Here is a 19315-nt window from a genome sequence, read left to right as displayed (position 1 = left end):
TTGACCTTTTGCAGTAGCAGCGGTGGCTTGGTTTAGCGCCCAGCAGACGCAATGTGAATCTAGAGACGAATGCAATCTTCCAAGGTCGCCGTCCGGACTTCAAACTAATCGTGGATCAACCACTTTCTATCCAGCTTTTAAGCAGCCTTCCGCTAAGGTTGCATCGCTACATGGCATCACTTCTCCAGAAGTCCCGCTCATGCCGGCCGTTGTCTCCTGCCAAATATCAGTTTCAGTGACCGGTCAGTCAACAAAGAAAGCTGCAGTGGATATCGACCAATCACAGAATTGGCTGGTCGTGGTTGGGTGCTAGCTAACCTTCCCGCGACAATCGTCTAATTACTGCAGTGTGCAATATCTACACCGGTTATCAAAACTCCCTGGACCCTCGGCCACTACAAGTCTGCCACTGGACGATCAGTAGAAATTGCGGCTGGTTGGCAAGCCGGCGAATTGTCAAGTGACACTCTTTTGCAGGAAACACTTCAGCCTTGGGGTTTTTCTTGACCGTATGAACGGAAGTCCAAGGGGCTACAAGCATGTCGGTCTCGATTGGGAATCCGTGACATGACATGACGCTTTTAGTACAGCTTCGAGCACATGTCAGATCGGGCTATCTGAAGTTTACAGTAAATATGAGTTCGAAGAACATACGAGTCGCAGACGGGGTACTTTCCTCGAAAAGGGAAGTACTAATAGTCAAAAGGTCGTGTATGTCGTCTCGCGCCTTTTGTCGTATATATATAGGTTTCGCTCCAGATCTACCTTCTGGGACCTAAAGCTTCAAAGAGTCATTAGCACATACTCTTAGGGATCAGTGATCTGGAATGAACCACCCCCTTCGAAACCTTTCCAAGCCCATTACCATTACAAAAAAGTACTTTTGCTCGCAAGAGACCAAATGTCCAGGGTACTGGACTAAAACCACAGAACTTTCTTTGGACTTTATGCTCGTGTTCCCAATAATAACTTTGGTCCCCGCCCAAAGTTTCAATGCTAACTAGCTCCTCCCAGTCGACAACAAATATCCTATGCTAGCTACTCTCATTTGACACAAAGATTAGAACTATGATAGCTCCTCCCCAGTCCGGCCCAGACTGCTAGACAGTGGTCTCGTAGCTATTCCAGCCCTGTAGCCAGGTAAAAGGCCGTCGACCTCCTCTCCTCCCTCCTGCCACTGAAGGAAGGCTGGACCGGACGGACAGTGGTGGTTGACGGCAATTGTCTCTCGACCCAAAAGCCATGAATCCTCCCGGATTGGGATCAGGCTGGTTAAAAAAAAAGCAAGCAAGCAAGCATTAGCCAGCCGTGCCAGGGGGGTCAATGGCACCTTCTCCCCTAAAAAGCCATGTCAGGAGGGCCCCGGGTGGTTATATACTAGCCCCTAACTTCACTTTGCAGTATGACTAGGTAGGCGGACCCTTTGCGCTCTCGAGTGCGAATGTCTAATATCCTTGTAATGCTTCAAACTTTTTGGCATATATACTCTCTCTCGCTGTCTCTTTCCTAATCTCGTGATGAAATGATTCAATCGATTTGCCAGCCCATAGGCTCAACAGCCAGCGATCGCCCAAAGTCAGATGAGTACCTCTGTGGCCCAACCATGTTTTGATCGGATATCTCAGGAAAACGGTTTTACGAATTGTGAAGGTTCAGGGCGGTAAGGTTGAGCTACTGGACCATTGTCGAGTCTGTCAGATGTTTCTACTTCAGTCGGACCCCCTTCGAAAAAGACCGTGAGCAGCTCTCTTGAATACGGCCAAGATGTGGCATGCATGAGAGGCAGGAGCAGAATGTGACGAGACAGAGCAATGTCGCCTTGAGGAGCATATCCAGGATTGGTACCACGATAGGCGCAAGAAAGAGCAGATGTCACCGACCACGAAGGTTACAGACACGACGATCCTAGACAAACATACAAGGTGATGACAAGCTGTAAGTTCCGGGCATTGAAAGGAGGGCATATAGTTGGTGAACCCCTCCATTCTTGCCAGATACTAGTTCATGGATAGATGGTAGAGAAACTCGAGTACATAATCATTCGATCGAGGTATGAAATGAAGAGCTTCGCGGCTCTGATTATCGACCCCCTTTCGTCATTATCTTGATCTTTTCTGCCCGTGACGCTGAGGAGAGTCATCGAGAGAGTTGCCCTTCTCCTTTTCGTGTAACTTTGTAGGCGGATGAGTCACCATCGTCAGCCACATGGGTTTCGACATGCTCGACGGTAGGTTTTCGAGGGAACAAGTAGGCCTGGGCAGCCTCCCATGGATAACCGAGGTCCTGTCACTTGTTGAGAAACTGGAGCGGTCTCGAGGAGTCAAGAGTTGCCAAAGTTGTCCGTAGACAGACCGATGCCGGTTGCTATTGAAGTCTGCTACAGCGATAATGTCAGTCACAGACTTGGGAGACTAGATGTCTATGCATACCTACCGGTTCTGACACAGAGGGGAGGTTGTCGAGGTCATCGTCTGATTGCTAGTGGCGGACATGACTTGCATCTAGGATGCTCGCATTTCAGACACTTGTTGTACAAATCACGCAGATAAGGAGTGCGTAGATAAGGAGTGTCTTTCTTTGACAGATCACATTGGCAACAGTACCAGTGTGTTGCAGGCGCGAGTCGATGTCGTGAAGACTTGTTTCGATCCATGAGCAGCGCAAGTGTCTCAAGGCCCAAGTTGAAGGCAACCAAAAGACGAGGGTTGTGCGTTTGAAGTAACCTTTGAGGCCGAAACGCTTGTGTGAAAGAGCAAGGTTGTACTCTAAGACCTCACATGGAAGGTGGGAAGGGCTCTGGTCTAAATACTGACCCCTTTCCCTGTTATATGTTGACTAGGAAAACTGAAGGCACCTTCGAGAGGGGGCGGTGTATTTGCCCGGCAGGGCTCATGAGTAGGTACATGCCCTGCTGCCAGGCCTCTTGTTGGGAACCCGACATCATGGCTCCCATTGGACTCCGGGGAAGCAGCCATTCAAGCAGTAATCTGGTATGTGGGGTCCAGCAGGGGTAAAGGGTACAGCTCCTGGCATGATTTCTGCATGGAAACAACGAATACAAAGTCTTGTGTGGGTGGTTCCAATGCTGTATCGTGTTCTGGAAAAGGACATCTCATCCAGATCCGAGAAATTAGTCAAACCCCCGGAGAGTAGCGTCGGCTGGTATAAGGCGCCGGCTCTTGCAGCCTTTTGCAAGCTGGGGCATGTTTTATGGCATAGTCTCTGCGCCTGCTTCGAAAGGCAAGCGTCCAATGAAGCCGTGGCCTTACGCGCAGGAGTACAGCAATGGGGCATGACTGCCCGATCCCAAAATTCGACAGCGTGTAAATGAAGGGCTGGCACCAGGGTAGGCTCAGGGCACGAGGCGGGTAAGTGAAGTAGTGGCGCTGCCTGAGTCTGTCATCGCCAGAGATGGGATCCGGATTCAGCCTACCAGTCGCCTTTGTTTGCCTGTTACCCTTCTTCTGAGAGACAGACTGAGCATTCAAGCTGCAACATGTACAGGTGACAAGTGCCGATCTTGTCTTTCTTCGAGAAGGTCATTTCAGACGAGAAACGATGGCGTCTTAGCGCCTCGTATACCCCCCCTGCAGCAGAATAATGATCCCTGTCGCCACGTGCGACCTTACAGAAAACTTTTGCTTTTTTTTTGCATTAGGCTTGCTTCTAGGGAGGTCGATCGGCGCTACGCCAGCCCAGCATCACCAGGGCGTCTTCTAACCGAAACGGTGAAAGAAGAGGTGAAGGTGGTACTGCAAACTTTTGACAAAGAGAGGATGGTCTTGTGAGTCAATGGCCAGTTCGTACCTTCGCCAAGCAAGGGTCATGGTCTCGAATTAGAGATAAGTGAGAGCAGCATCGTGCGTAGAAGCTTTCGGGTAGATGATGCTTGAGAAACCAAAAAGCCGTGTCCTGGGAAGGAGGGTGGGAAAAAGTGTTCAGTGGAATGTTCCTCGCGTGGCAGCTGCAGGTGGGGAAAGTGTCCATGCACGCGCAGAAGCGCCATGCCAGATAAGCAAAAGTACTCGGTATCCGCAACCAAGGTCTTTTGCGGGCAAGGGAACTCCCAATAACCAGACATAGACCTGTAAGATCTGAATGAAAGCACGAAAAAGATTTTGAGGGTGGCCTCCGATAGATTGACGCAGAGGTAGAACGAGGGGAAATCCATGTAAGCTATAGTAGTAATGCAAAGTAATGTCGAACAAAGCCTGCCACTTTCAATCAACGATCTCGATCTGCTTCGAAACCTTGTAGGCGCTGCGAGCCACAATGCTTGACTTAGGTTCGAGCAGCTCCTCCGTAACGTCTGCGTAATCCCTGAAAGACGCAATTCTCAGACCACGATGGCGGTATACTCAGCGCGTGTGACCGCCCATGACCGCGGATCGCTTGACTGACCCGTGACTTCGCTTGTTGCACTCATAACATTAGCCAATTTCCCCTATGATCTTGGGGTACCGACTGCGTACCAAAGAGCACCGAGCTAGCGAGATTGTCGAGGAGGTGTCCGGTCCTCCCTTTGAGAGGCCCTCCTCGGTTTGAGGTGGATCCTCTTGCAGCCGGCTCGACATTCTCGATGGTTGCAAGCTGGACATCGATCATGATGAAGTACTAGTAAGTTTGCTTCCTCGCACTGGCAACACTTCCAGGCATTGATAGGGCCTTTCTTTTCGGGCTTTGATGGCATCGCTGAATCAAGTTGCGGAAGTAGAAGTGTTAATACAAAGAAGAACTGAAATAACAAATCTGGGAATGATGTAGCTGGTGTGGAAGGTTTGAAAGCAAGCGCACAAAACAAATGGGAGTTGCACGACTCTTAAATCTTCTCTGGGACCTGCTGTCACGAAGGCTGAGCGCCAGGTCTTACCTTCACCGCAATCAGATCTCCTGTTTCTCAGGTCCACAGCCATGATGAAAGTTGCCTTACGGTCCCTGTGGAGCAGGGATGACGGCGTTGTGCCAGACTGAAAGCTCGGGAGCACCGCTATGTTGGGGGACCGGGGGTAAGTTAGTAGAAGTTTCCTGATAGCAAACTTCCCGGTAGCTCTCGATAGAACGAAGCAGCAAATCGTCGATCTAGCGGCGAGACCAAGACGCTCGGTTTGAGTAGGCGTTATAAGAAAAGGATGCGGTTCCCGGCCAAAAGGACAAGCAGATGTGCGGTAGACTTGATCAGCACCAACTGGGAGCTTCTCAGGCTCGGGAAGCTCGGCATGGTCGTGATTGGGGACGCGTCCACAAAGGGATATTGACAGGACTTCTTCGTCGCAGTTGGAAGGCATCGTTGCTTGCCCCACCGAAGCCTGAAGGCGTAATTGCGTCTTGGGCAGTATCATTTTTCTCTCGCACAGGGCGTAGTTCCATCAAGCACTAGTGCCTGATAATACGAGACGGAACAGTGGCCGCCAGAGAAAACGAACGTGCACGATGAAGGCAATGCTCGAACGGGAGAACAATCGGCCAGGCCGCAGAGGGTCAGAACGTGCCGTTGATCCATATCAAGCAGATGGGCCATAGATCTCGAGGGGTGTGTCGAGCAATGAACTAGTGCATCTGTAACTCTGTCACAGCCACAAAAGGACACTCCAAGGCGGAGTATTACTGTTGTCTGGCATGGTGAATGGCGATGGAGAGATGATTAAATGAGATTTGCCTGCCTGTTTTCCCAATTTTTGATGCCTGGCCATGGCTTGGCGACGCGGATGTGGATAAACGTCATTCCGCCTGGCGAGGCTACTCTTACCAAAAGTCCGCCTTGACTGTGTTCTGATTGCAATTAGACGTTACCTAGACGCTTCACATGCTTGGTGACGTTCTCTTCGTGACATTTCTGAAGTTGTTATGTCTGTTGCGGAGCAGTTCGGTGGATACCTGCGCCACGGTCAGAAACAGGCCGTCTGCGTTTCAGACCACTATTCGACTACTTCCACACAAGCGAATGTTCACAATACTAACTTGCAATAACTATGTTTTAGGTCTTAACGCCTCACTATCTTCTAGACTAGCATACTGCCTACATAGTAGTGTATGACTTCAGGGCGTCTGATCCACAGGGCTGCGCTGTTCAGCCTTGTGGGCCGGCGTTGCAGCCTTGTGAAGGGAGGCTGAGTCTGAAAAGGCCGTACAGGGACAGTCAGCGACAATCCGCCCGGTCATGGAATTGAACGTAGGCTAGATCTAGTTTGCCGTCGAAGCGAATGCGGGTCACGCACGTCTTGTCGGCTACCGACCATGATCGCCGATGGCTGAAACTCATTGTACAAATCCCACGAATGACGACTGTTTCTGATCGATTGAAAGAATAGCTAAGCTCATCAAAGCTATGTTTCGACGCCAAAGGAGTCCAATGTTCCGACTATCCTTGCCTTTGCAACTACAGGTTCCTCCATCACAATCTGGTCGTAATCAAGCACGGTCCTCCGCATATCCCATCCCACAGCCTCACTATTGCAGCCCTAAGCAAAGCTTGCGATCCCTTTCGCCTTCAAACGGCAGAGCCTTGCAGCCAAGGTTGAAGCCCGGCCTTGTGAGCCGGCCTTGGGAGCAAGTTAGTTGCTGTTTGAGAGCGCCTGAACAAGACCAAGGTACGTACCATGGATTGGATACACAAGGCTTTGTCGGAATCATTTCCTCTTCTCAGTCTTGCATTTGGAGCAACTTTTCCTGTGGCAATTGGAGCAATGTGTGTCGTGCGCCGGGTTATGTGGTCCATGACCGCAATGGCAGCAGAACCAAACATATTTACCAGATCCACCACAGACAAGTGGTTCTAGATCGTTCGGATTCTCGAGGCGTTCAGAAGGATGCTGTTCTGCGATTGCCACATGGATGGGCTCGCAGGTGTCTGCGACCCGAGCCCGTGTGTGGTCGACCAGGCCGGGCTTTTGACAGGTAATTGGGTAGCGACTGTAGGTGGCGTTAGCCCTAGCAACACAACGTAGCCTGCTCGCTTTGACTTACCACATAATGAGTAGGTAAATTGCTTTAGTCTTTCTGTGGAACAGTAAGTAGTATCGGAATGAAAGAGGAATGAGTACACAGATTCGCAAGATACCTTCACAGAGAACACGCACATTGTAACTGACTTTATATGCTTCAACGGCATGAGATCGGCTCTGAGAGAGCTGTGAGACCAGGACAATCACTCCAGCAAACGGAAGGGCTGTGCTAGACTCGACGAATGGCAAGATTGCTGAGCAATTCAGCCTGAGCTTCACGTTGGATCCAACAGCCAACGAGACACGGTGCTCGCGGATTTCAAGCCGTTATAGGTGAATTGCAATTGCAATATGGGTGGCGCAGAGACAGAAACCGTCGAAAAAGGCGAAATTGACGCTCTCAAAGTGCAACTGCTCCACCGAGAAGAGAAATCCAGCCTGAAAGTCGGTCGTTCTCAGATCTGATTGACGCTCCATTCTGTTCCATGGAATGGCAGGTTACATCCTGGGCCCCATGAATAATAATCCTGGACATTTTCCTGAATGTCTGGTCCAATCTGGGCCGCCAGCGCCTTGGGACCGGATCACTTGTGTGAAGAAAAAGTCATTCTGGGGTGCCCGAGGCTGAAACACCGAGAACTGGTTGATGGTTTCGGTCACTGAATTCCCAATCAATGGCCAATGGTTCAGCTCGCAGGAATGCAATGCCACGGGACAGCCTAGTGTAACTAAAACCTGAGAGGCCGGTCTGGAAACCGTCTCCTACAATGGTCGAACAAATGTTTGCCTCTCGAGGGTGCGCCTACCTGTACCAGGCAACCGCGCTAGTGTCGTAGCTTTCAGAAGTTGTGCGTGATCAATGCTCAATACTCCACCAGGATGGATATAGTGACACCGCGTTTGTGAGCGGATCAATAAATCCGCTCAGCAGTTGAATCAGTTCATCGGCGGCCTGCACAAGTTGCCATGAGCCACGCAATAGCCACAATGCCTGATCCGTGCAGTGGATAGCAGGCAGTGAGCGGAACAAAGGCGTTGCCCGGAATCGCGTTGACGTCGTCCGCGAGTCGGCGCTTGAGTCGTTCAGCATAGCCACATGTTTAGAAGTGCTTCCTGGCCAGGGAGATACGAGACTCAAGATCGAGCTTAGTATCAACACCAACACAGGAGGGTTTCCGGCTTGTGAGATGCACACTGATGGAGAAGTGAAAGGTCGCTGCACGAGCGCGTTTTGGATGGGGCCACCACGGCCACCTAGGGCCAAGTTCTGGAGCAGTCCTCGGCAAAGTTTCCGATTTACTTCCCCCGCACTAAGCTAGTTGAGGTAGTCGTCGAGGCTGACACACTTCACCTGACTAGCGCAGCCTTGCACTGCTGTGCCGTGAATACTCTTCCATGGCTGAGGTGAAGTTCGTCTTCTTTGCGGATCTGTTTCTCTCTTCCCTGTCCTTTCCTTTCCATCACAAAATTCCCAATTCCACAACCTCACACACACATTCGCCCAGTAGTTGCTTCTCACATCGTTCGGCAGAGCTCCAAAACCTCAGATTACCCCTCTTGCTCGTCAAAATGCCTAGCAAATCCGGCTCCAGCTCATACACCCCTTACACCATCACCGGCAGTGGCACCAACAGCCAAGTACAATGCACCTGTTCCACCTTTCTGCATTGGACTTTACGCTGACTTAGCTACACTATAGGGTAATAGCTATGACACTCGCAGCCAACTAAGCGGCGATGCTTATCATTACTCCAACACCAGTGGGTTCTCATCCTTCTGAGCAACGCTTTACAATGGCTAACGGCTTCTATAGATGGATCGTACTACTACTCCAATGGCAACGGCAGCACTTATTACAACTCCGGCAGTGGATCTTCCACCTACACTGCGCCCGACGGAAATACTTACAAGAAGTAAGAGATGGTGCCGTGTTCTCGGTGAAGACCGGTTGTGATATTAGCGTCGGGATACTTGCCCAGCCTAGTATTCCCCCTCCTTACGCTCAGTTACGAGTGACTACATATAGCGGCCAGTCTTTCCCTCTTAGATTAGTTAGTTAATTAATCTCTTCCACCGCTACAACCATAGGTGGTAGTAACGAACCTACTTACAAGAGCGGCCGTATTCTCTTGTAAGGGTAGTTAGCGGGTCTTATACGCCCGTAACGATTCTAACTGCTTCGATCCTTTGTTATCCTCTATATCGACGATAGCCCTTAACGACGACTTTAATAACGATAGCGACCTTAATTCTAATACTTTAATATAAGGAATTTTTACTAGAGAGATTAGTAGAGTAGTAATAAAACTATTTATATTGTATCGTAATTACGTATATTTAGTTTCTAAAAAGAGAAGGAAGAGTTAATAAGATAGACTTTAAGGCCCTAAAACCCCTAAAACGTATAGTAATTAAACGTAACGACACGAAGAAACTAAAGTCTCGTAGAAAAGAAGACTTTTTAGCTAATAAGGATATTAGAGAAGAAAGAAGAGGACGAAATAAAGAGAGGTTTACTAAATCCTCGTTATTACGGATAGATACGCCTTAACTCTTCTTCCTTCTAGACCCTTTTATTGTAGAATAGACCTTCCTTCTTCTCTAAAGGTCGGCTATATTAATAATAGTAGTAGTAGCGACCTTAGTAGCTAAGATAAGAACCCTATACCCATTAATACTAATTCTCTTAGTATATTATATAGTATTTCGCTCTTTACTTAGTCTAATAGTATTACTATTAGATAACTTAGCGAAATATTACGAATATATATATATATTAGCGAATAATATTATAGTATTATAAATAATACTTCTATTTCGTAAGGACTAAAGATACGTAAACTACGCGTATATAATAGCGACCGTAGTAATAGTTAACTCGACGACTATATATAAAACGTTACGAACTAAATTAACTTCTATAATCGACAAGAACACTAGATAAGTAAACGTAAGAAGGTAAAAATAGCGTCTACCTATCTTATAGAATATATATACTAGATATATACATTAACTTATAGTTCTATACTCACTATTATTAACTACCTTACTTAGTTACGCGAGATCTTTAAGGATAATAATAAGTAATCTTAACTATATAATTAGTAGTATATATATATCTAGAGCGATCGCTCTACTATAGAATATACTTAAGACCTAATTTACTTTATAATTTATATTTAGCTAGAAAAGATTATATTAAAGATTAAGAAGTATTTTTATACTAGCCTTAATAATACTATCTAAATAGAAATAGTAAAATACTCTAAATAGAATAACCTAGCTTTATTTAAATATATTAAGTATACTAATTAATAACAATAGATTAAGACTATTAAAGTATATATCTATAAGAGAGTAAGATAATATAGAATAGATTGTATCTTTACTCTCTCTAGAATATTTCGTCGAGATAATATATAAAAGCTAATATATTTTACTATAGCGTATACTATTGTAATATCTAATAAAGATATAAAAGAATAGCGGGACTAGTATCGAAGGAATACTACTTACTTTAAATATAGCTCTATTAATTATTAGTTCTATAGTTATACGAAATTAATATTAACTACTTATAAGGGTCCGCCCTATCGAGGCTAAGAAGGTTTTAGTACGCGATAACCCTAATAGAGTAAAGAGATTAGAAAGTTTTAACCATAGTAGAAAAACAAAGAGAAACTAAAGAGTTTCGGAAAGTTACGTACTATTACGGGACCTTATAACGACTAGAGAGAATTATAGATAAATAAAGAAGTACTATAGACGACTAAATTAGTAACCTAATAGTAGAATTAAAAGGATTCTAACTAATTCAATTAATTACGTAAAGTAAAATAAGTCTATACCCTTAAGATATATTTATAGAATACCGCTACCTATTAGTTATAAAGTATTATAAGTATAACTTAAACTTTTGTATTTATACGAATTCTAGTTAACTCGAAGGCTACGGAGTAGTACCTTTCGACTAATATTGCTCGTAAGCTATAGATAGAGATTGTAATCGACTCTTTACTATATTAGGTTTAAGTCGCTAGTAGTATATATATCGCTAGTCTAGGAAGAGCTCGCTTTACGCTTCGTATCTATTAATATTCTATAGATCTAACGATCCGTATACTTAAAATTTCGAGGTATAATCTAATTCTTAATTTTAAATGATTATAAATCGCTAATCCTAAAATCGATTAATAATAAATAAGAATTTAGGTCTATAATAAATCTAGAATACTCTATATACTTTCTTTTATCGATATAAATCTATCTAACTTAATTCGTACTAATACGGATACTACCTAGCTATTAAGCCTTCGTACGACTCTTAGGGCTCTCGGAAAGAAGATAACTAATCTCTTTCTAGGGTATATTAAAGGATCGTATCCTCGTTAAGATCTTTCTACTACTCTTAGGGAGCTAGTTTAGCTAGCGATTACAAACTAAAATAAACCGTTATATACCCTTTTAAAACAATTCAAGAGGATTTTTAAGGAAGAACTTTCTACTATCCTTTCCTCTATATATTAAGACGATTACTGTATCTCTACGAGTAATTCTACGCTAATTAATATTAATACGTATCCTCTCTCCTTAATATATATTATAGAGTAAAGTCGATAGATTATATAGATACTATAATAGAGCATTATTCGCGAGTTTACGTCCTTATAGAGATTCTCTATTCTATTCGTTAAAAAACTAGGAGATAAGTAAAGAATATATATTAATTACCGAGTATTAAACGCTATTACAATTAAAAATAGTTATCCTCTACCTCGAATTTAGGAATATCTTAATTTTATTAGGAATACTAAATTTCTATCAAAACTAGATCTTATATAAGAATACTATTAGATTTAGATATATCTCGATAGTCGTAAGAAGACTACGTTTAATACGCGAGAAGAAAAGTTCGAATACTACGCTATACTATTTAGGCTCTATAATACACTAACTATATTTTAGATATTAATAAACTATATTCTATAGAAATATATCGTAAAATTCGTAATTATATATCTTAATAATATATTTATCTACTCTAACGATCTCTCTAAATATTTACAATATTTTATAAATATCTTTAAGATACTCGAAATATATTCCTTATACATTAAACCCTTAAAGTATTAATTTCTTATAAAAGAACTTAAATTTTATAGCTATACAATTAGAAATAAATAGATTCGATCTTTTACAATAAAGGTCGATATTATTCTTTAATAGCTAATTCTAACTAATATATATAAACTTCGATAATTCCTTAGTTTAGCTTTATACTATCGTAGATATATATAAGGTTTTATACGTACTTACGTTCTATTATTTCTACTTTTATAGAAAGCGAATATTAAAGAAAGAAAACGTAAGTTTCGAAAAATTAGATAGAATACTACAGCGGAGAATACTTTTTAATCTTTAAAATAAGCCTTTATAAATACTCTCGTCTTAATATAGCTAAATATAATATAATTATTTTTTATTAAGATAGATACTAGTAAATAAACTATTAATAGAGTCTTACTTTAAGAGGATTACGACTCGAAACGACTTCGTCCCATTACTTACGAAGAATAAAAGCTTACGCCTATAAAAATTAATTATTCTATTCATAAAAAAGAACTACTTACAATTAAATATACCTTAAATATATAGTGTATTTATATTAAAAACAACTATTCGATTACAATCTTTATAGATTATAAAAATTTAAAATATCTCTAAATAATATAAAACCCTATAAAACGACTCGCTTATTAAATTATTAATTTCTCTAAATATAACTTAAAGATTTACTATTAGAAAGGTTCTTTAATAGTTACTTCGAATACTATCAATCAATATTCTAATCTTATAAGATAAGGATCGCGGAACCTTACGACTTAATTCACTACGTTACGAGGCCTTAAAGAGAATAAATAAGCTAAAGCAATAATTAAATTACTTTAGGAAGGATAATAGCTATCTATACGTATCCGCTCGAAATTATACGAAAATTAGTTCTTATTTACTATTAAGGATAATATACTCTATCGTATTAAGAACGACGTCTAAAGTCCTTACATTTTAATATCTTTTTATACGGACTTCCTCAAACGAATATATACTAAATATAAATATCTCGAATACCCTAGTATTCTTAGTATTATCTAAAGACAAGGATAATAGTCCTCTCTTTAAGAAGATATACGTATCTTTATACGTAGTTATTTATAGTATTAGATTTTTTAATATAGCTATTTAGGGTAAAAGAGAGAATAACTATAAACCTTTAATAAAGAAATACTATAAATCTTCGATAGATAAACGATTAATTTAATCGATATCCTATCGAAAATATTCGTAGACAACCATTAGATTATTATAGCGATCGAATATCTTACTAGATAATTAATAGCTCTCGCTATACCCAATACTAAAGCTAAAATAATTACAAAATTCCTCTACGATTATATTACAATAATTTACGGAGTACTACGCGAGATTCTCTTAGATAACGGATAAAATCTAACGAGAGAGATAATAATCTATTATATCTCGCTATTAAAGATAAAATATCGTGTAATAATACCGTACTATCCATAAATAAACGGAAAGATCGAGAACTTTAACGGATTTCTAAAGATAATGTTAATATATTTTCTTACGAACTAACCCACTATTCTATAGGACTAATATCTATCTTAAGCCTTATTTATCGTATAGATTAAAATCTACGTAATAACTAAGAAATCCCCGTATTATCTCTTATTTAACTATTAACTAAGACTTTCTATCGACGATAATAATCCTCGATAATTAGATATCTCGAAAGATTAGAAGATAACCTTATAAAGAATCGAGATACTATAATATACTTATATATAAGCGAATCAACGTTTAATCGATCGCGCTATTGTAGCTAGTAAGATTCGAAAGAAACTCGTTAAAGAGAGTTCTCTTTCTATTAATTAATAAGTTTTAATTAGAGCCGAAGAATATAATAAGTTCGAAGGACGCTAGTTCAGTCCGTATTGGGTAGTAAAGACTATATCGTTAGGAACTTACTATCTAGCTAACCTAAAAGGTAATAAACTTAGGATATTAATTAACGGCTAGAGATTTATTTTAACTAAATTATAAGGGGATCGAGTTAAAATACTCTAGAATTCTTCGAAAATCTAGGGAAGATTACGTAAATAAGTTATTTAAATTAATATTACTAGTCTAGAAGTAACTAAACTCTTTAAAAAGAAGTAAAATAATACTTCTTCTTACGATAAGTTAACTACTATTCCTTTTAATCTAAGTAAACGTTTAGAAGTACGTTTAGATTAAATAAAGAAGGAAAACTAAGATAAACAAAAGATTCTAACTTTATAGTTCTAGCCCTTATAGTTAGATATAATTAAAATTAATTAGAATTAAAAAAATAAGACTATATTAAAAGAAAGAGAACTAATACCTAAATCTCCTCCCGAGGTTTTAGTAGAGAATATTAAATCTAATTATTATAATTCTTTAGTTATGAACTCTTTTGATCTAAGATCTACTATTATAATTAATAGTATAAAGAGCGTTAAAAGAGCGACGTCTATTTTAATATAGTAAAAGGAATTAATAGTAAATATTACTTAATACTAACGAGATATAACTTGTTATAAATTACGACTTTAGTCTACAAAGAAAAAGCTAAAGGATAGAGAGTAAGAAAAGTATAAACTATAATTATTACTAAATCTTACGATATCTTACGAACGGAAATCTTATATAATTATTTTATTATTATTTATTACGCCGTATTTTATATAGATATATACTCTTTCTAAGAAAGAAAGAGGTTACTCTACGGTAATAAATAAATATACGCGGTTATAGACCCTTACGAACCTTTTTAGGCCGTTACTAATATAGGCGAGGAGTGGTTATCGATTACGCTAGTCGACGTACTATTACGGTTAGTTACGAAAGGTTTTATACGAATTACAAATACTTACGATTTATCTTTACCCTTGTCTTTACGCTCTTTCTTATAATTACTATTAGTTATAAATTAATATAAAAACTAACGGAAACTTACTTAGTATATTTACATGGCTTAGTAGTATTATAGCGTTTTAGTACGTTAATATATATAACGGAGCGGAACGAATAGTACTTACTTTAGTTAAGAGAGTAGTTAGCTATACGCTAGCCTTAGTGACAATATATATAAGCTATTTCGTACGGTTACAAATAGTTACGAAGGAATATAGAGTACTTACCACTATTAAGTTTATCGGCGATCGAACGATAAAAGAAGAAGGGACCCTATATATTTCTATATTAGATATAGTCTATTACTATTAGTTACTAATGAATATATAAGGAATAAAGAGGAAACTTACTAAGATTATTAACGATTTCAATCGATTATATATAGTATACTTTAGTATAATTAGTACGGTCTATTACGAACGTTAATAAATAATTTCGAACTAGAGGAAAGAAGTTTATTTACGATTAATTACGAATTAAGTCTAATCGAGGGTATATTAAAATATAATAGATTACGTATTAAGATGGTTAGTAACTAATCGACCTAAGCGACGCGAGGTTACGGTGATAGTAAAGTTAGTCGATATATTGTATTGTACATTATTACTAGCTATTATAAATTATTATAGATTACTACGAAAATATTAATTAAAGATTAAAGAAAAAATCTTATCGATTTAAAGCGAAAGCTCTCGAAACGATCTATAATAACTATAAATTAGTATATCTTCTTAAAATTATAGTATAATATAAGGGGACGAGCGTAATAGTTAATTATTAGTTAGAATCTAGCGAGTCTAATTAATAAACTATACTAGTATAGTTATAGGGATATATAAAAAGGGTCTAAGGTCGACGATAATAGGGTTTAAATTCTATAGGATCTATACGAATCTATACGTATCGAGCTAGAAGGGATACTCTCTATAAGATATAGAGATATCTATAATATTTAACTAGCCGACGGGATATTAGAGGTTAACTTAAGAGATTACTACTTATTCCTATCTCTTTTATAAGATATATTTACTCTTTTCTAGTTATAAGAATACGTAATAACTTAGATTACTATCGCGTATTAAATTTATTAGTTATAAATAGCGTAAATTAAGGAAATTATAAAAGAACTAAAATAAAAACTTCTAAATCTTACGAAAGGGTTAGGGTCTAAGGGTTTCTATACCTCGCGCGGCGTCGTCGCTATCGTTACGAGCTATTCTTGATCTTAATAGACTATTGCTCCCTAAAATATAATATAATAGAGAAGATAATATACCTTTTATATATTATAAAAGAGAGAGAAATAAGATAGAAGGAAAGGAGAGAAGATATAATGCGTTGCGAGCCCTATGGCTTAGTAGAACAATAAGAATACGTGACTCGTAGGTACTCGTAAGGAAGTAGAGGAGGATATGATATTAGCGTCGGGATACTTACCCAGCCTAGTATTCCCCCTCCTTGCGCTTAGTTACGAGTGACTATATATAGCGGCCAGTCTTTCCCTCTTAGATTAGTTAGTTAATCAATCTCTTCCGCCGCTATAACTACACGGTGAAGATAACACGTAACACGTGGGGAGTGTGATATTAGCGTCGGGATACTTGCCCAGCCTAGTATTCCCCCTCCTTGCGCTCAGTTACGAGTGACTACATATAGCGGCCAGTCTTTCCCTCTTAGATTAGTTAGTTAATCAATCTCTTCCGCCGCTACAACCACAGGAGCATGCTTGACCGAAAGAAATCATCTTACTGAGATCATACCTTTTCCAAACGAAGCAAAGTTCAGTGTCCAACAAGGGCTGGTTGGTGGCCACACGACAAAAGTCTGCGGTGACACTCATCAATCAGGGACGGGCACTACCACAGCCAAGTTACAACGTGTAAGCATAGTTATGTTAGTACGTCCAAACATACATATCGAGCAATGATCTTGTTTTGCAGACTCTTCCTCAACAGCTAGAACCCCTTGGTAGCTCATCTGCATGGATATAATGCGAGAGCGGCGACACAAATTGCACAGATAGTAGCTGGGACCATTACCCGGTTCATTCCTCGTCGCTATGTCTAGTACCCTATCAACTTGATCTACCTCGACTCCTGCGACTATGAGAAAGATTAACATCGCTATGCATATATATATCTCGAGGCAGCCATCAAAACTCCTCCGCCAAAGAATCATTCAGGATGGAGCACTGGCTTAGTGGTCCGGAGTGCTGGCGCCGTTGGGATTGCCAGAATCGCTGGTCCCTCTGCTTCGCGATCTCTCCTGCAGGAGGTGGGCGCTCTTTATTTGCCGGCGGTCGTTCTCATGCATCTGCTCGGACGGATCGGGCAAGTCCTCTTGCGAGGGAACATGCATTCTGTACAGAGTGTTCAAAAACGTGGTTCCCCAACGAACACTAAACGGCGTTAGCACCATAACAGCATCCAATATCGCTTCAGTTGTCCTTACCTGGTGTACCGATCGACCACATCGGCATTCTCCTTGTACCGCTGCTTGCGCTCCCCCTCGGGCATATTCAGCGAGTCCTCGATCGCATTTGCGAATCGTGGAATGTCCCACGGATTGATGACAAGGCAGGAGGGGAGTGTCTTGACAGCACCAGCGTAATAGGACATCATGAGAACCCCGGCCGTCGAGCTGTTCTGGCAAGCGATGTATTCGTAGCTCACCATGTTGAGGCCATCTCGGATGGATGAGATGATGCAGACATCCGAGACGGCATAGAGTGCACACAGTTGTTCTGGCTTCACAGACCGGTACAGATAGTGGATTGGTGTAAAAGAGAATGTACCTGACACAGTCAGCCTCGAGAATGCAAGATAGGGATGGAAACCTACCGTGCTTGCCGTTGACATGACCAACGAGACTTTCCACCTCCTCGCGCAGTCGTTGATAAGTAGTCACTTCGGCTCTGGTAGGGATTGCTAGCTGAATGAGAGTCACCTTGCCCACCCATTCGGGATGTTCGGTCAGGAACCTGTCAAAGGCTCTCAGTTTTTGAGGAATGCCCTTGATGTAATCCAGACGGTCGACTCCGAGGATGATCTTTTGACCCTCGAAGTTCTTTCGCAATTTTGCCAGTTCTCGCTTGACGCCTTCCGTCTCCATTTTCTCTCGAAAGTCTTCCGGTTCGATGCCGATTGGGAACCCGTGGACTATCACTTTCCTACCAGCCCAATGCAGATCGGACGGTGACCTTGATACGCCCCTGGAATGCAATGTCAGACATTTCAATGTGCCAGAAAAATGGGCTCTCTGTCGACTTACTCCAGGACGACTGAAGCACTGTCCAAGAAGTCTTGGGCGTATTCTTGCGTATGAAAGCCAACAACGTCGCAAAGAAGTAGGCTGCTGCAGATTTCTTCGCGGAAGGGCAGGATGGTAAAAAAGTCGTCGGTGGGAAACGGCGTGTGCAAGAAGAACCCTATGCGGAGGCCTTTCTTCTTCTCTAGTCGAGAACGCAAGATACCGGGAAGAAGCATCAAGTGATAATCGTGGACCCAGATGAGGTCATTGTCTTCTACCATCGGGACGATGTTGTCGGCGAAGATCTCGTTGACTTCCTGGTATGCTTTTGACCAGCTCTCTTCTGCACCGACTTTTTCCGGCATTCTATGTAGCAGCGGCCATAACACAGAATCTGCACACGGAGTTAGCCGAGCATTGGCATACCCGGAGGTCTCTGACTCACTAGAGAATCCATTGTAGTGACTTTCAGCTAGTTCGTGGTTCAGGAAAATGGGATAAGCATGGTACTTATCCTGGAGATCGCGTCTGATTTTGTCTTTGTCATTTCGGTGGATGTCAATTCCGGGCCAGCCAAACCACTTGAAATCGACAGCTTTGGCCAGACTCCTCAGTCCAGAGACCAGGCCGCCTGAGGATATGTTGTATTCGAAATTCCCGTCATGGTGGTCTTTGATGGTGATGGGCAGTCGGTTGGCGATGACAAGCACCCGCCCTTCGAATTCGGGATCCATGGTCGAACGCTGCTACCTTGGGCCGAAGATGCAGTAGACCGGGGCATTGGAGGTCGTGTGTGCTGACATGAAGGTTTCCATATGGGGAAGTCGAATAGATATAGAGGTTTGGAATACAAATTGTTCTTGGGATGCACCATGACATCAGGGGCCATTGCGGGATGGAACTATGAGAGTGTGGAGCTCTGGTGGCCAGTGACTGTCTCGCCACTTGTACTCGTAGAAACAACTTTGAGGTGTGCCTTGACGATCTCAGGTCAGTCGGAGCGTCTGTGAAGGCTGGCCCGCGCTGGACACGAATATATTGAGCACGTTGTCGAAGCTCAAGATTATTGAAGGGACTTGCCGGTTCATCTTGCCTCAAACGAAGAAAAC

The 19315-nt window shown here is 41.7% G+C and overlaps 3 protein-coding genes across 3 annotated transcripts; 1 reads left to right on the top strand and 2 right to left on the bottom strand.

Moving 5' to 3' along the window:
- Positions 1 to 4160: 4160 nt before the first annotated feature.
- Positions 4161 to 4776, bottom strand: PV05_10378 (uncharacterized protein). The gene is made up of 2 exons (XM_013456809.1): positions 4473 to 4776; positions 4161 to 4412 (listed from the first exon to the last, which is right to left on the bottom strand). Exons 1-2 carry the CDS (start codon positions 4603 to 4605, stop codon positions 4282 to 4284), a joined length of 264 nt encoding a protein of 87 aa, XP_013312263.1. The 5' UTR covers positions 4606 to 4776; the 3' UTR covers positions 4161 to 4281.
- Positions 4777 to 8321: 3545 nt separating this feature from the next.
- On the top strand, positions 8322 to 9061 carry PV05_10377 (uncharacterized protein). The gene is made up of 3 exons (XM_013456808.1): positions 8322 to 8579; positions 8641 to 8701; positions 8755 to 9061. The coding sequence occupies exons 1-3, from the start codon at positions 8337 to 8339 to the stop codon at positions 8856 to 8858; spliced, it is 408 nt and encodes a 135-aa protein (XP_013312262.1). The 5' UTR covers positions 8322 to 8336; the 3' UTR covers positions 8859 to 9061.
- A 7921-nt stretch (positions 9062 to 16982) lies between these two features.
- Positions 16983 to 18998, bottom strand: PV05_10376 (alpha,alpha-trehalose-phosphate synthase (UDP-forming)). The gene is made up of 5 exons (XM_013456807.1): positions 18652 to 18998; positions 18228 to 18600; positions 17798 to 18168; positions 17409 to 17751; positions 16983 to 17355 (listed from the first exon to the last, which is right to left on the bottom strand). The coding sequence occupies exons 1-5, from the start codon at positions 18938 to 18940 to the stop codon at positions 17154 to 17156; spliced, it is 1578 nt and encodes a 525-aa protein (XP_013312261.1). The 5' UTR covers positions 18941 to 18998; the 3' UTR covers positions 16983 to 17153.
- Positions 18999 to 19315: the final 317 nt, after the last annotated feature.

This window comes from Exophiala xenobiotica (assembly GCF_000835505.1).
Source record: "Exophiala xenobiotica strain CBS 118157 unplaced genomic scaffold supercont1.6, whole genome shotgun sequence".
NCBI lineage: Eukaryota > Fungi > Ascomycota > Eurotiomycetes > Chaetothyriales > Herpotrichiellaceae > Exophiala > Exophiala xenobiotica.
The sequence above is the reverse complement of the archived record's forward strand: the minus strand, read 5'-3'. Positions and strand labels throughout refer to the sequence as shown.

What these genes read in the sequence shown, in the direction of transcription:
- PV05_10378 (XM_013456809.1), bottom strand. Translation starts at nt 4,605, where the DNA reads ATGATCGATGTCCAGCTTGCAACCATCGAGAATGTCGAGCCGGCTGCA. An exon ending in CGCTAGCTCGGTGCTCTTTG is followed by an intron (nt 4,413 to 4,472) that starts GTACGCAGTCGG and finishes GAGTGCAACAAG; the next exon opens with CGAAGTCACGGGTCAGTCAA.
- PV05_10377 (XM_013456808.1), top strand. Translation starts at nt 8,337, where the DNA reads ATGGCTGAGGTGAAGTTCGTCTTCTTTGCGGATCTGTTTCTCTCTTCC. An exon ending in GCAGTGGCACCAACAGCCAA is followed by an intron (nt 8,580 to 8,640) that starts GTACAATGCACC and finishes GCTACACTATAG; the next exon opens with GGTAATAGCTATGACACTCG. An exon ending in TTATCATTACTCCAACACCA is followed by an intron (nt 8,702 to 8,754) that starts GTGGGTTCTCAT and finishes CGGCTTCTATAG; the next exon opens with ATGGATCGTACTACTACTCC.
- PV05_10376 (XM_013456807.1), bottom strand. Translation starts at nt 18,940, where the DNA reads ATGGATCCCGAATTCGAAGGGCGGGTGCTTGTCATCGCCAACCGACTG. An exon ending in TCACTACAATGGATTCTCTA is followed by an intron (nt 18,601 to 18,651) that starts GTGAGTCAGAGA and finishes CTCCGTGTGCAG; the next exon opens with ATTCTGTGTTATGGCCGCTG. An exon ending in TCATGTCAACGGCAAGCACG is followed by an intron (nt 17,752 to 17,797) that starts GTAGGTTTCCAT and finishes TGACTGTGTCAG; the next exon opens with GTACATTCTCTTTTACACCA.